Raw genomic sequence first — 12,642 nt, 5'->3', positions numbered from 1 at the left:
GTTACTGTCGAGGGTGATGCCCAAGCTCTTTGCTGTCCGAGAGGATGGTATTGTGGTGCCATCGAAGGTGATGGAAAGGTCATGCAGGGGGGAAGGGCCGGCTGGGATGAAGAGGAGATCCGTTTTACTGAGGTTCAGCTTCAGGTGGTGGGATGTCATCCATTTGGAGATGTCAGCCAGGCATGCAGAGATTCTTTCGTTGACCTGGGGGGTAGAGGGAGGGAAAGAGAAAAAGAGTTGGATGTCGTCAGCATAGCAGTGATAGGAGAAACCATGCGATTTGATAACTGAGCCAAGAGAGTTAATATAAATTGAGAAGAGTAGGGGTCCCAGTACTGAACCCTGTGGAACTCCTGTAGTGAGGGGGGTGGGTGCAGAGGTGGAGCCTTTCCAGTAGATCTGGGAAGATCTACCAGTCAGGTAGGACGTGAACCAGGAGAGGGCAGTTCCAGAGATGCCCATCTCAGACAGCTTTGATAATAGTGTCTGGTGGTTGACTGTATCGAAAGCAGCAGAGAGGTCGAGGAGGATGAGGACAGATGACGAGCCGGAGGCTCTAGCCGTGTGGAGAGCCTCTGTCACGGCCAGGAGTGCAGTTTCTGTTGAGTGTCCAGCTCTGAATCCTGACTGATGGGGGTCTAAGAGGTTGTTCCTGAGAAGAAAAGGGGAGAGTTGGTTAAGTACTGCACGTTCCAAGGTTTTAGATAGAAATGAGAGAAGAGATACTGGTCGGTAGTTTGTAACATCGGATGGGTCAGTAGATGGTTTCTTGAGGAGCGGTGTGACCAGAGCTTTCTTGAAGTCTGTGGGGACAGTGCCAGAGGTTAGTGAGGAGTTGATAAATGAGGAAAGAAATGGGGCGATCTCACCAGATATAGATTGAAGCAGGGTAGAGGGGATGGGGTCCAGAGGGCAGGTTGTGGCGTGGTGGTCTGTGATGAGTTGTAGTACTTCCAAGTCTTTGAGCGGCATGAAGGAAGACAGCTGGTTGATGGAGTTGCCCGTGGTGGTCAAGAATGTTGTTGAGGGAGAGAAGGAGTCCCGGATGCTGGTCACCTTTTCCTCGAAGTAGACCCTGAAATCATTGGCAGAGAGGTGGGAGGGGGAGGGAGGAGGAGGGGGGGTGAGGAGGGTGGAGAAGGTGGAGAAAAGTTTTTGTGGGTTAGTTATATTGGCATTGATTTTGGATTGGAAGAAAGAGGACTTAGCTGATGTTGTTGCGGTTGTAAATGCTGTTAGCAGAGAGTGATAGGCAGCCAGGTCCACAGAGGATCTGGATTTCCTCCACTTCCTCTCAGCAGCTCGCAGCGCAGTCCTGTCGGAGCGGAGGGAGTCAGTCAGCCATGGGCATGAGGGTGATGGTCGCGATGGCCTGGAAACAGTAGGGCAGAGAGCATCCAAAGATTATGTCATGTCATCATGCCCACTGACTCCCAACAGAAGGTGCTGTATCTTACACTGATCTGTTTTCCCTTATAGAGTGTAAATAACAGTTCATCTTCATTCTTTTGTGTCAGTTTCACAAACAGCTGATATTCTCCAAGATCTGATCACTTTGAGATTGAGTTGCATGTGGTAGTATGACTGACAGTGTACTCATCTGCAGAGTCATACAAATTGAAGACACAGTAAAATGTTTCATGTTATGTATGAGTTCTGTGGAGTCTTAGACAGAGCATTGTATACAATTGCCATCTATTGGGAGACAATGCAAAATTTGACATGTATAATGGAATCCTGCTTACATTACAGCATTGGCATTTAGATGCTCTTTTCCAGAGCAACTTATATCAGTTACCATTTTTTGAGAATGTTATCCATTTATACAGCTGGCTGTTTACTGTGGCAATTGAGGGTTAAGTACCTTGCCTGAGGGTACAGCAGCAGCACCCCAGCAGGGAATCGAACCAGAAACCTTTTGGTTACGAGTCCTGCTCCTTAACCACTATGCTACATTCCCATGTGGGTCAGCTGGGTATTTATTGACTCGGTGCAAATTAAGCACCTTGCCCAAGGTCGCAAGAGCAATAACTCATCTCTGACTTGAACCAGCAACCTTTGGGTGACCAACCCTGCTCCTTACCACTACACCACTCTGTTGCCTTGAATTCCTTGCTAACACTGAGTGGGTCATTGCTTTATATGCACCCATTTTTATTTCAACATGACAGCCTCTCTCTGGACAGTTTGTAGATCAGCAGAAGCATGGTGAAGTGGTAAAGGTGTTGAACTTACAACCAAAAGGTTGGACAGAATGGCATGATCAGTTGGTCTGGAATGCTTTTTTAAAAAAAAAAAACACTTTAACACTATCTTTTTAAAATTTATATATCTATTTAACCTTAAAAATAACCATAATAACCTTAAAACCTTAAAAACAAAACCTTAGACATGTAAATACTGAAATAAAAAAAGTGTTCTTTTTTTAGTCTTACAGTGTGTAGAGTCATTTTTGTATGTATTCAGATATATTGAACTCATTGTTGAAAACTAACTCCGTTTTCTCATTGTTTGGTGGACTAATGTTAATACCTTTGTATCAATGTGTTGTTTTTAATGTCCTGCGTTATAAACAAGAAAAGAATTGTAATACTGCCACCCAGTGGATCGTTTCTCTTATTTATTTTAGTGTGACCTGAAGAATTTTTGCTACCTCTCCGACAAGGGTGAAACAATATTCTTATATAGCCATTGGACCCATTTACTGGATCCATTAACTCTTGAGGGCTGCAGGCTAGTGATGGTTGTACTGGCAACCTAGTAAAATCTTTATTGTGTCTTTTCTTAAGTTTGCCTTGGCAAGATTTCAGTTGATGTTTACATTAATATCTTTAATGTTAATATCTTAATATTTGTAATGTCTTTAATCTGTATCTTTAATGGACTCTTTTGCTCATGTGATCTTTATCAGTGAGCATTTATATATTTTAAATATGTTTACCACACATAGTCACAATTTAAGAAAATATTAAGGACTGCCCAATTCCATAGTCAAATATTTGAGCAAAATCTGAATAACACCACAACAAATTTCCATTTATACAACCCTGACTTAGAGCCACTGGTTAAAAAAAGGCTTCACTGTTTTTAAATGGAGCTCAAGAGGGGGGCAGAAAAATGAGTTTTTGTGATCTACATTTCAGAAGTAAACTGAAGGTATAGAAAAAGGGTGGAGAAATTTTGAAATTTACTGATGTTTAATAATAAACCAAAAGAAGTGAAATTTCCTGTGCATGTGTGCTTGGAGGAATTACTATGGACTGACAACAGACTCCATAAAAAGATATTAACTGATTATATAATGCAAAATTTAAACTGAAAAATGAACAAATGAAAGTAAAAAAATTTCACAAATGCACAGTTAACATTTTGAATGTTTCATCTACATTTCACACAAATGAAATGTCGCACAAAGGCAGATAACAGAAAACGGTATTTGATCTCGTCGCATTCTTCCGGGCACACCTTTCTGAGGATTTAATTAAATGCCAGAGACTGGAGACCCCATGTCATCTAAGAGGAGACAATGGAAGAGGAATCAACCTATGACCCGGAACTACATTAACAGGCCAAAGGAATGGGCAGCCCCAAATACGAAACCATCCTATTACAATGGATGATATAGGGAGAAGTGTATAAGGGCGGAGATACCACAGGCTGTAATCGGACAGCGTCTTTAAGCAGGGCAGCAAGGGGCTTCTGGAGAGCACGGATCAAGGGACAATGACCTGAAGTTGCAGGGCTGCCACATAAAATGCAAGGCAACGTTCATTAAAAGCCGTGCTTCTGTTGATGTTTAAGCATAGCTTGGCTACCAGTCTGGACACCGTTTTTTAATTGTGGGAGTATTAACAATTTCTTCCTGTAGATGGTGCTCTAATACATCAATACGTTTGTGATCTGACACTTTCTCATTGCAAAAATGTTAAATGTGTATGGGTTGCAGTAAGGAAGCTAATGTGTGGGAATTTAATTGAGCTTGACTACAACGGCAAGCAAATACCGTAAAAAGGTTCATTGATACTCTTAGGCCTAAATAAATCTTCATATCTCCCTTTTCATATCTGAAAAGCAATATCGCATGTTGCTGTAACTTCATGTACTGAAAACATATCCAGAGTACCACACTTACAGGGTTTTTTCTGCGTGTCCTAAAATGCTGTTAAAATGCCTTTGAAAACTGACGTGACACTGAAAAAACTGTGTGGGCCATTTTCTTGACCTGATTTTTTTTTTTTTTGCGATTAATGAGTTAAATCACAAATCGAATTTCAATTGGGCGGATGTAATCCCGTTAGTTTTCACATTGGCTTCAGGTATTGCTCTCTCTCTCATCCTATTGGACGACAGGTGTACTTGTAGCACTTTAATTGGTTCTTGAAAGAATTTTCCGCCATGTTGGCTAAATCCCCTGGGAGACCGACCGAAGATGCAGCCAATGCAACAACTCCTTCTGGGATATGAGCAGGAAAGTACAGCCTATGGAATCCGTAATTTACCGTCGCTAATCTACGATCACCGGAAGTGGATGTAGCCGTGGTGCAATTGACAATTGAAAAAAAAATTACAAACCAGCGGTGTAAAATCGAAGTGCGCTGGAAAAGAGTTGTAATAGGCTTCTTTGCTCGTTAAATGTTCCGGGACAGTGAATGCGTCTCAACGCTGTCTTGAGCTATATTGTAGTTCAGGACACAAACAGAAATTTTAGATGGCCAGATATATGGGTGATGGATTTATAGAGTTATGTTCACTTTCGCTACTTACAAACACAAGCAAATATGTTTAGCGGCTGGGTTTGCTTTACAACGTACCGTAGAACGACCCAGAGTAGGATGGTTCCTAAATATTAAAACAAGCCACTGTTTACGAAGCACAGTACCAGCTATGTAGGCTATCTGCATAAAGGTGTACTTTAACATGTAAGATTAAAACAAACACACAAAAAAGATCAGTTTGGAGATGTAGGCTATGTAATGTTTTTGAATAATAAATAATGTGTCACTTCAAAAAATTAAAATAATAGCCAACATTTCCTACGCGTTCCATCGCATTACTGCGCTCACACGAAAACACAACAGGTGGATTTGAACCAGGCCAGCCGAGACCTGTTAGTAGGCTATCTAAAAGCGTTGCCTTTGACATTATTCTCCGCCCCATGAGTAACCAAAGCAAGAGAAGTCGCAGACGCATCGACGGCGTGAGCCGCTAACAGTAGCGTCTCATACAATTTGGCCTAATTGAAAATGTTCAACTTGTTGAATTCGCCGCTCGTAATATTAACAGGCGCCGAAACGGGCTGACTTGGGAACTATAGCCTCCTTACATTTCGTCAGTCTTGTTTCACACATATATATTTTTTTCCTGTATCGCTCTCCCTGTGAATTACATTTCTAATACAGGCCTGTCGATACCTTTTGTCTGGATTTTAAATATTCTTTATCGTGGATTACAATGCCTACCAAACAAGGATCTATGATGGACCTGCATTTGGAGTACGTGAAAATTAAAGCGCATTACGAAGGGTGAGTGTTTCCATGACAAGATAACTAGCTACAAAGTGTTGTTTCGAGCGGCATAGCTTAATTTATGCTTTTCAAAGTCGATTTTAAAAAATACAACGGTTTACTCAACTTGCTACAAAGTGCATGAGAGTTACTTATTTTTATATTAGTTTGCAGTGACGACGTACGCTGTAACATACTGTGTTGGCTAAAGAGGACAGAGGCGGTAGGAAGTGTTGGTTAACCTACTAAACCGCACAGTTAAGGTGTGACTTTGTGACAGTTACCCGCTAGCAACATTAAACGCTCGGAAATACACTAAAGCGATGTGGGCGAAAGCTAGTGGCACATATACGAATGGTATTAATCTAAATAAATTCAATACATCGAGCTATAGTTGGAATTAGATGGGCTGTGTAAATTCACAAACAACAGCGGACGATATAGCCATAGCTGTCCAACTGAACTAACCTTCTTAGACGTAAATTCCTCTACAGAGGGTGTAGGCTACTGCATCTGACGCTACCTGCATGGTCTTTGACTTCTACAAGCGTAAGTTAGCTGGAACTGAGCTTAACTGGATTTCGCCCATACTGTGCTGAGGACTTTTGGAATGTTAATTGCGATGTAGCTCGTCCCAACATTTAATTTGGCTGTATTAATAAAATAATCGATTATTTAAAAGGTTATTCTGTGAGAACGCAGAGCATACTTTTGCAGTGGGATTGCCAGGTTCTCGAAATCATAATTGTTTCTAATATCTGTGACAAATTACTCTAGAGGTGTGTTTGTAAACATGCTTTCAAGTTGATCTCAACTATTTAGGCGTTTATTTTCACACCGTGGAATAACACGCATCCTCGACACTTCAGGAGATTTCTTTCCCATCCAAACATTGGCCTAAGTTGCTAGAAACTCGTTGAATTGGATCTCGTCTTGCTAGAAGTCTTTCTTGTGGCGACAACTATCGACCAAGCAGCTGTACGCAACAATGATTGGAACGAAACCCGAAACTGAAATTCGTCCAACGACACCAATGTCATCCAAAAAATATTGATTATAATGAATTTTGTTGTGTTATGCCTCTTACCAAGTTATTGATTGCTACATTACGGTTATATGCAGTGCAAATTACAGATCTGCTGTTATTGCAATAAAATGTGTTTTGCGTTCGTTATTCTTTTACCTGTTGATATCCATGAGTAATGAATCAGAGAAAACGATGCTAGATTATCTCAGCCTGTCCTCGCGATCCTTTAGATAACCGAGCTCACATTTACGAGCGTTTTCCAATGACTGTACTAAGCCATCTGACAGCTGCTTGTTGAAAACTGAGACAAGTTGCTCTGGCGTAAATGCGTTGAGATACGGCCTCGGTTACTAATACTCCCTCAAACAGCACTGCTTCACCCCTGCTGTGCAAAGTGAAGGCATCTCTCCCAGACCAAATTTGACAGGGGTGAAAAACAGATCGTTTTCAAGGTGGCTCTTTGAACCTGAAGCAGTGTGTTATCGACACCAAGTTGATCACATAGCTAGCAGTGGCTTGTGTAAAATCTTTGAATGAGTTTGACGATGCATTTATTTGCCAGTTAAGGGGCGGTGGGGTGTCGTCTGTGTTACTTTGGGGGCCCCTTGCAGAGACCCACCGTGTTACTTGCAGTAGAGAGCGTCTGTTTGAAGGAGGGTCTCTGAGCAATGTGATGTTTCTTGGTCTTCTGCTGTCATCTCAAATTACGTATACAGGACCCAGGGATCCTTGTGGGGAAACATTTGGTGTGACATTCATTGTGGGTTTCTGTGGTTTGTGTTTCTTTTTCTGTCCCCACAGAAACTCTGAGTAAGTTAAATTGCACTTAAAAAAAACATCCAATATCAGAACATTAAAGTTGTTGTTTTGAAGTTATTGTAACAAACCCAGATCAGATGGGCTCCAGTTTGATCCCTGTATGATTCATCCACAGTCTGAACCCACAGTGTCCCCTCACATTTTCATTAGAGGACATTGTTCATATTATTTGTTTTTCATTTCATACATTTCATTATTGCTTCTTGGCTGCGTCCAGTGATCTCATCTTGATTTAAAATTTGTTTTGATTTGTTTTTTGTTTGTTTGCTGAGCTCAGGTTTTGGAACATTTTGGGTATGGTGAGCAGCAAATTGGAAAAATTTGATGCAGCATGGCTTGAGGCGTCGAACCCACAGAGTGCGGTGCTGTGACCAATTTGTCAGATAGCTGTCCAGACTGGAATTTAACTAATGTTCCTTACCCCAGAAAACCTTCAATATTTTACACACCTGCTTTAGGCTAAATGGTTGACTCTAATATGGGACAGAATTCCAGTCATTCACAATCCCTAGTTTTTTCCATTTTAAACAAGGCTGTTGAAAGGAAGAATACAAGGAACGTATAAAACCACATGGTTTCAGTTCCTGTCATTTCTGCTAAGTTCTGTGAGGTTAAGGTCTTTTTCCACGTGTAGTTGATTTCATAACCAACCATCTCTTCGAAATCACAGCGAGAGAAACCGCGTGAAGCTGTTTGATGGAGGAAATATGTAGCACAGCATAACGTTCACTGTTACATGAGCCTGAAACTGGAGCAGAATGTGAGAATCACACGGGCAGGGCTTGGCAGGGGAGATGTCATACGTGTGGGAATTCGGAGCATTGATTTCTGGTCGGTTGAACCGGCTGCGTGGCCTGTGGGCTGGATGGCAGGATGTGTGCAGAAACGAGCTGGTTAAACAAAGCAGAGAGCAGAGCCAGGGTGCTCAGATAAGGGCAGCAGCGGAGATAGCGCGTCACGCAACACCTGGCACCTGAGTCGTTTCCGTCTCGTTTCAGCCTCTTTCGGCTCAGCACCAGCTCCTGTCTGCGTCTCATACCGTGCATTGTATCAGTCTTCATTGTGAGTTGGAACATTCCTACTCACGCTGGGAAAGTGATGCTTCATGGACCATCGAATGGGTGGAGCTACTGTGTGCAGTCAATCACTGACTTATTAACCAATCAGAAGACCGCATTGCTCTCCATTTCAGAGCATTATGACGGGTCTGAGTCATTGAGTCACTGATAACAAGTAGAAGCTCTGCCCATTTAGGGGGGGTTTGTGCAGCCTCACCCTCTCCTTCATTATGTTAGGATAAAGAACCCTGATTGGAAGACAATATTCAGATAAACTCTGAAGATGTCTGGTGTCTGTAGGACAAACTGAGCTCCCTGCTGCTGTACTGTAGGACGAACAGTCATGCTGTAAATCCCATGCTAATGATGGGGGATCTGCTGCTGAATGCCTGGGCCAGGGTCACATGACCTGCTGCCAGCCCAGCCTTGTGTGTCTGCCAGCTCCTCTGCCCCATTAGCCTCTGGGCCCCCGGGCAGAGTACTAGCGCTCCATTATCTAGTCCAAACATCCACTGCTGCCTCTCTGTGCCTCTTTCTGCTGTGGGCTGCTCAGAACCTCATTAACGTGGTGTACGCTGTTCACAGAGACGGGGGTGTGCCTCCCAAATGGGCCAGACTGTTCAATAAACACCGTCCTGGAACTCCAAGGTCCGAGTAGGAGCTCATGGTTCCGTCTTATTATAATGGTTTGGATATTCTACTGTACATGTGGACAGCGTGGAGGTTGCTGAGAATTCACACGTGAAATCTGGCGAGGTGATCCAAAAAGAAACCCATTCAGCTGTTCAAAATGAATTGCGCTGCTCTCTTTAGGAACCTCAAATATGTAGACACAGCGGGTGAAGCACTGAAAAGCATTTGTCTGGCAGTGAAGACATTACTGTGACCTGACCTTGGATATTGATAATTATGGAGTGCCTGCATTTTTGTTAGCCATTGTTATTGCTGGCAATAAATGGCTGTATGACATAAACACATGGTGGAGTAGAGAGTCCTGATTCCAAAATTATTGTTAGTGTATGGTGTACAGAGGTGTTTATGTTTTTGCATCACGACGGAGTTCTAAAGTTGTCATACTACAGTTTAAAGCATTTTCAATCATATTATCATAATACATTCTGGGCCCTCTTCAGTTTGAACCCTCTTTGATGTTTCTTATCTTCTGCCCTAAGCGTTTGTAACTAATAACATTTTGTTTCCCAGGCGTGCATGCTTAATTTGTCTGAGGCTGGCTGTAGCAGTTGCCACTTGTCATCATTTTATATAAAGTTAGGTATTAATTAGTAACAGTATTAAAGTATATTAATAAAGCAGACACTGTGTCTACTGTGAACTGGATCTGCCTGTACAGGAGGAAACCTGTAGAATAAACATGAAATTGTAAGTCTCACATTATAAAATAGCAGGACAGTTATTTTGGAGTATACTCTTATATATTTTATATCTATTTCTAGAAGTATATATGCTTTAGAGTAGTTCATCAGCCTTGCTGCAGTCAGAAGGACAGAATGTACACATAAGGTCCATTGTGTTTGTGAAATTGATCACCCTAGTCTTCAGAGAAAATTTGACTTTGCAAAACAGTACAACCTCAAGCCCAAGGAGCAAATCAAGAATGACCCAAAATTGCATGAAGTGAAGCAATGTAAAATGTTACACCAGCACACCATTATAAAGTATCACAGGAAAAAAGGATCTTTATCAAAAACCTGCTGGTGTCTTTGAGTGCCAAAAGACAATAGAAGTGTCCATGGTTACTGAAATCATCACTTGTCTAAAACAGAAGTTAAAATGGAAATGGCCTCTCGCTGACTTCTGCCATTTCATTGATGTTAAACATGAGCCTCAAAACAACCCATTGTTATATCGCCTCAAATGAGCTCAATTTAGGAAGTTCTCGGACAGCCGAGTTAATGTACTTTGCATGGTTCCTTTGCTGTCAGATTTAACCAAGGCGCTGCGGGTGAGTTTAAACAGATTGTTACGTGACGTGACCTGTCAGAAGCAGTTATTTGTGTTATTGCTGATGCTGGTGAAACTGGCACAGCAAGGCTCAAAACACGGAGCAGAAGAAGGGGGGGGGGGGGGGAGCCTGGAACTGGGTCAGTCCGTATCTCTGCTTTCTGGATGTAACGGTTCCTCCCACCACTAAAAATATTTAAGGGGTGGGCAAGAAATGCTACACAGCCCCCGGTGGGTTTACGGACGGCTCACAGACAGCCTAATCCCGTCCGTTGCTTAGCAACCAGTTATGGGCTACCATATTATTTATCCTTAATTCAGCCTAGATTTTCTGCGGCCCGTTGGAGTGTCGCCGAGCTCCCGCGCCGAGCGCGACGTGTATGTCAGGGCGACGGAGAGCGCCGGGGAATGGCTGTCAAGGAATCACTTGAGCTTTTGTTAGCGTAACGACTGACGGAGGAGTCAGGGTAATTTCACAGCCCGCTGACTGTTTTTCGATTGGAGAGGCAGCACCTCAAACCAAACGTCTGACGTTCCTCTCTTGCGGGCGGTAAAGCCTCCCGAACTGCCCCTCTCCCCCAGCTGTTTTCTGCCCCAACCTGTGCACCTTAATTGCAGTGCCTTATGTTATGGTGATAGGACAGGCCTGGCCTACATACTGGGATTAGACGATGTGCAGATCAGCAACTCCCTGCATGGGTCAGTGTTCAGTTATGTTTTAGCCTAATCAACAAAAAAATGAAAAATCCTTTTATAAAAGTGTTAGTGATATTAGTGTAAGAATATTTTTATTCTTTTTTCATCAATATTCTTTTATAGCATCTAGGAGTGATAATAATATAGAGATGATATTGATTTTCCTTTGATTGAACATGCAAGTGAATGCAGATTTCTTTGTAGAAAGTCATCATTCACTCAGAAAGAGCTGGGTTTCATACATTATGTTGGGGGGAAAAAGAGTTTGATTATCTCAAGGTTCAATATTAGGAGCCATAGAATTCTTGAATATGGAATTTAAACAAATGTGCATCCCCACTGCAAACTGATGTGAAATTATGTGTAGTCACCACTGCACCACGTAAAAGAACCCTGCTACTAAAATCACTAGTCACAATAGAAAAGAATTAAAATATATAAATTCCAGAATACCATGTAAATGAGGTTGCTTCAGAGAACTTGTGTTGGCGCATGGAGAATTATGATGATTTATAGGTTTGGGGATGTGACAGTTTTGTTAGGCCAGGTGAATAGGTTGTAACCGTTCAAGTGAGGATAGCGTTAGTGAGCACTGCACATAAAACACATGAAACACCCCTGTGAAATGCATCAGCTAATTGGTCACTCATATCACTGAGGGGGGCCTAGCTCAACAAAGTCATAAATTAATCAGTGTTGCCCTGAGCGTTGCCAGGCTGTGGGTTAATGGCGGTTTGTCTTCATTTTGGCCCTGTGTCAGGAGAGACCCTGGTGCCCTCAGCATGATGTGGCTCTCAGCATGATGCCTTAATTGAACGATGAGCCTCTTAACCTCTGAAGCGGAAGCATCCAGAATTAATTCTGGCCTTGCGTACAGTGGAGGAGCGGAGTGGCCTTTCTACTGTAAGGTGTCCCACACCTGCTTAGTTGTGCATACCCCCTCAGACTGAAAGCACACGGTGAAGGATATGTGACGCTATTTCTGCCGGGGGAAGGAAGTTACAGACGCAAAAGGGCTGTGGCCACAGCCACAGGGGTGCAGCAGAAGCCCCAGTGTCCAAATTGCTTGAACTTTGAACCTTTGTAGTGCGCTAGGTGGCATAGCCATAGCGTTCTAGCAATCACTGCAGAATTGGTTTCAGATTTATTTAACAAGGCGGATTGAGTAATCAGAAAGGTAAATAGTTATTCTTTGAGACAAGCCTCCTCTCGGGTTGATTACACTGTAGAGTGTTTGTGTTTGGTTTGTGCTCTGATGAGGCAGCTCGAACACCTGCTCATAGCCTGTGAGTCGTATAAAATCTTTGCGCTGGAAAGCTCATAATCGCTACAGCTGCTTATAATGGCAAAAGGCTGCCCACTGTCTTTGCTCTTCAACAGATAAAAACAGCCACGCTGTGTATTCTTACAGTGCTACCTGTAATGTGAAATGCCACTAGGTCAGAGGAGCATGGTGGGACTTTTATTCAGTATTTCTTTTTCCCCTCCCAAGCACACCATGAATGTGGTGAATGAATTGTGGTTAAGGAGTAGGTCTTGTAACCGAAAGGTTGCCGGTTTGATTCCCAGCTGGGGC

At 42.7% G+C, this 12,642-nt stretch overlaps 1 protein-coding gene across 2 annotated transcripts in view; it reads left to right on the top strand.

Moving 5' to 3' along the window:
- Positions 1-5,272: 5,272 nt before the first annotated feature.
- Positions 5,273-12,642, top strand: part of prkcz (protein kinase C, zeta) — a 133,518-nt gene continuing 126,148 nt past the window's right edge. Inside the window, exon 1 of one of the 2 annotated variants that reach the window (XM_036534010.1) lies at positions 5,273-5,522. In XM_036534010.1, the coding sequence (XP_036389903.1) occupies positions 5,452-5,522 (71 nt within the window). In that variant the 5' untranslated portion in view covers positions 5,273-5,451. The remainder of the gene's footprint in view (positions 5,523-12,642) is intronic. The other variant, XM_036534011.1, reaches the window with a different exon arrangement.

This window comes from Megalops cyprinoides, chromosome 7 (genome assembly GCF_013368585.1).
Source record: "Megalops cyprinoides isolate fMegCyp1 chromosome 7, fMegCyp1.pri, whole genome shotgun sequence".
Taxonomy (NCBI): domain Eukaryota; kingdom Metazoa; phylum Chordata; class Actinopteri; order Elopiformes; family Megalopidae; genus Megalops; species Megalops cyprinoides.
The sequence above is the reverse complement of the archived record's forward strand: the minus strand, read 5'-3'. Positions and strand labels throughout refer to the sequence as shown.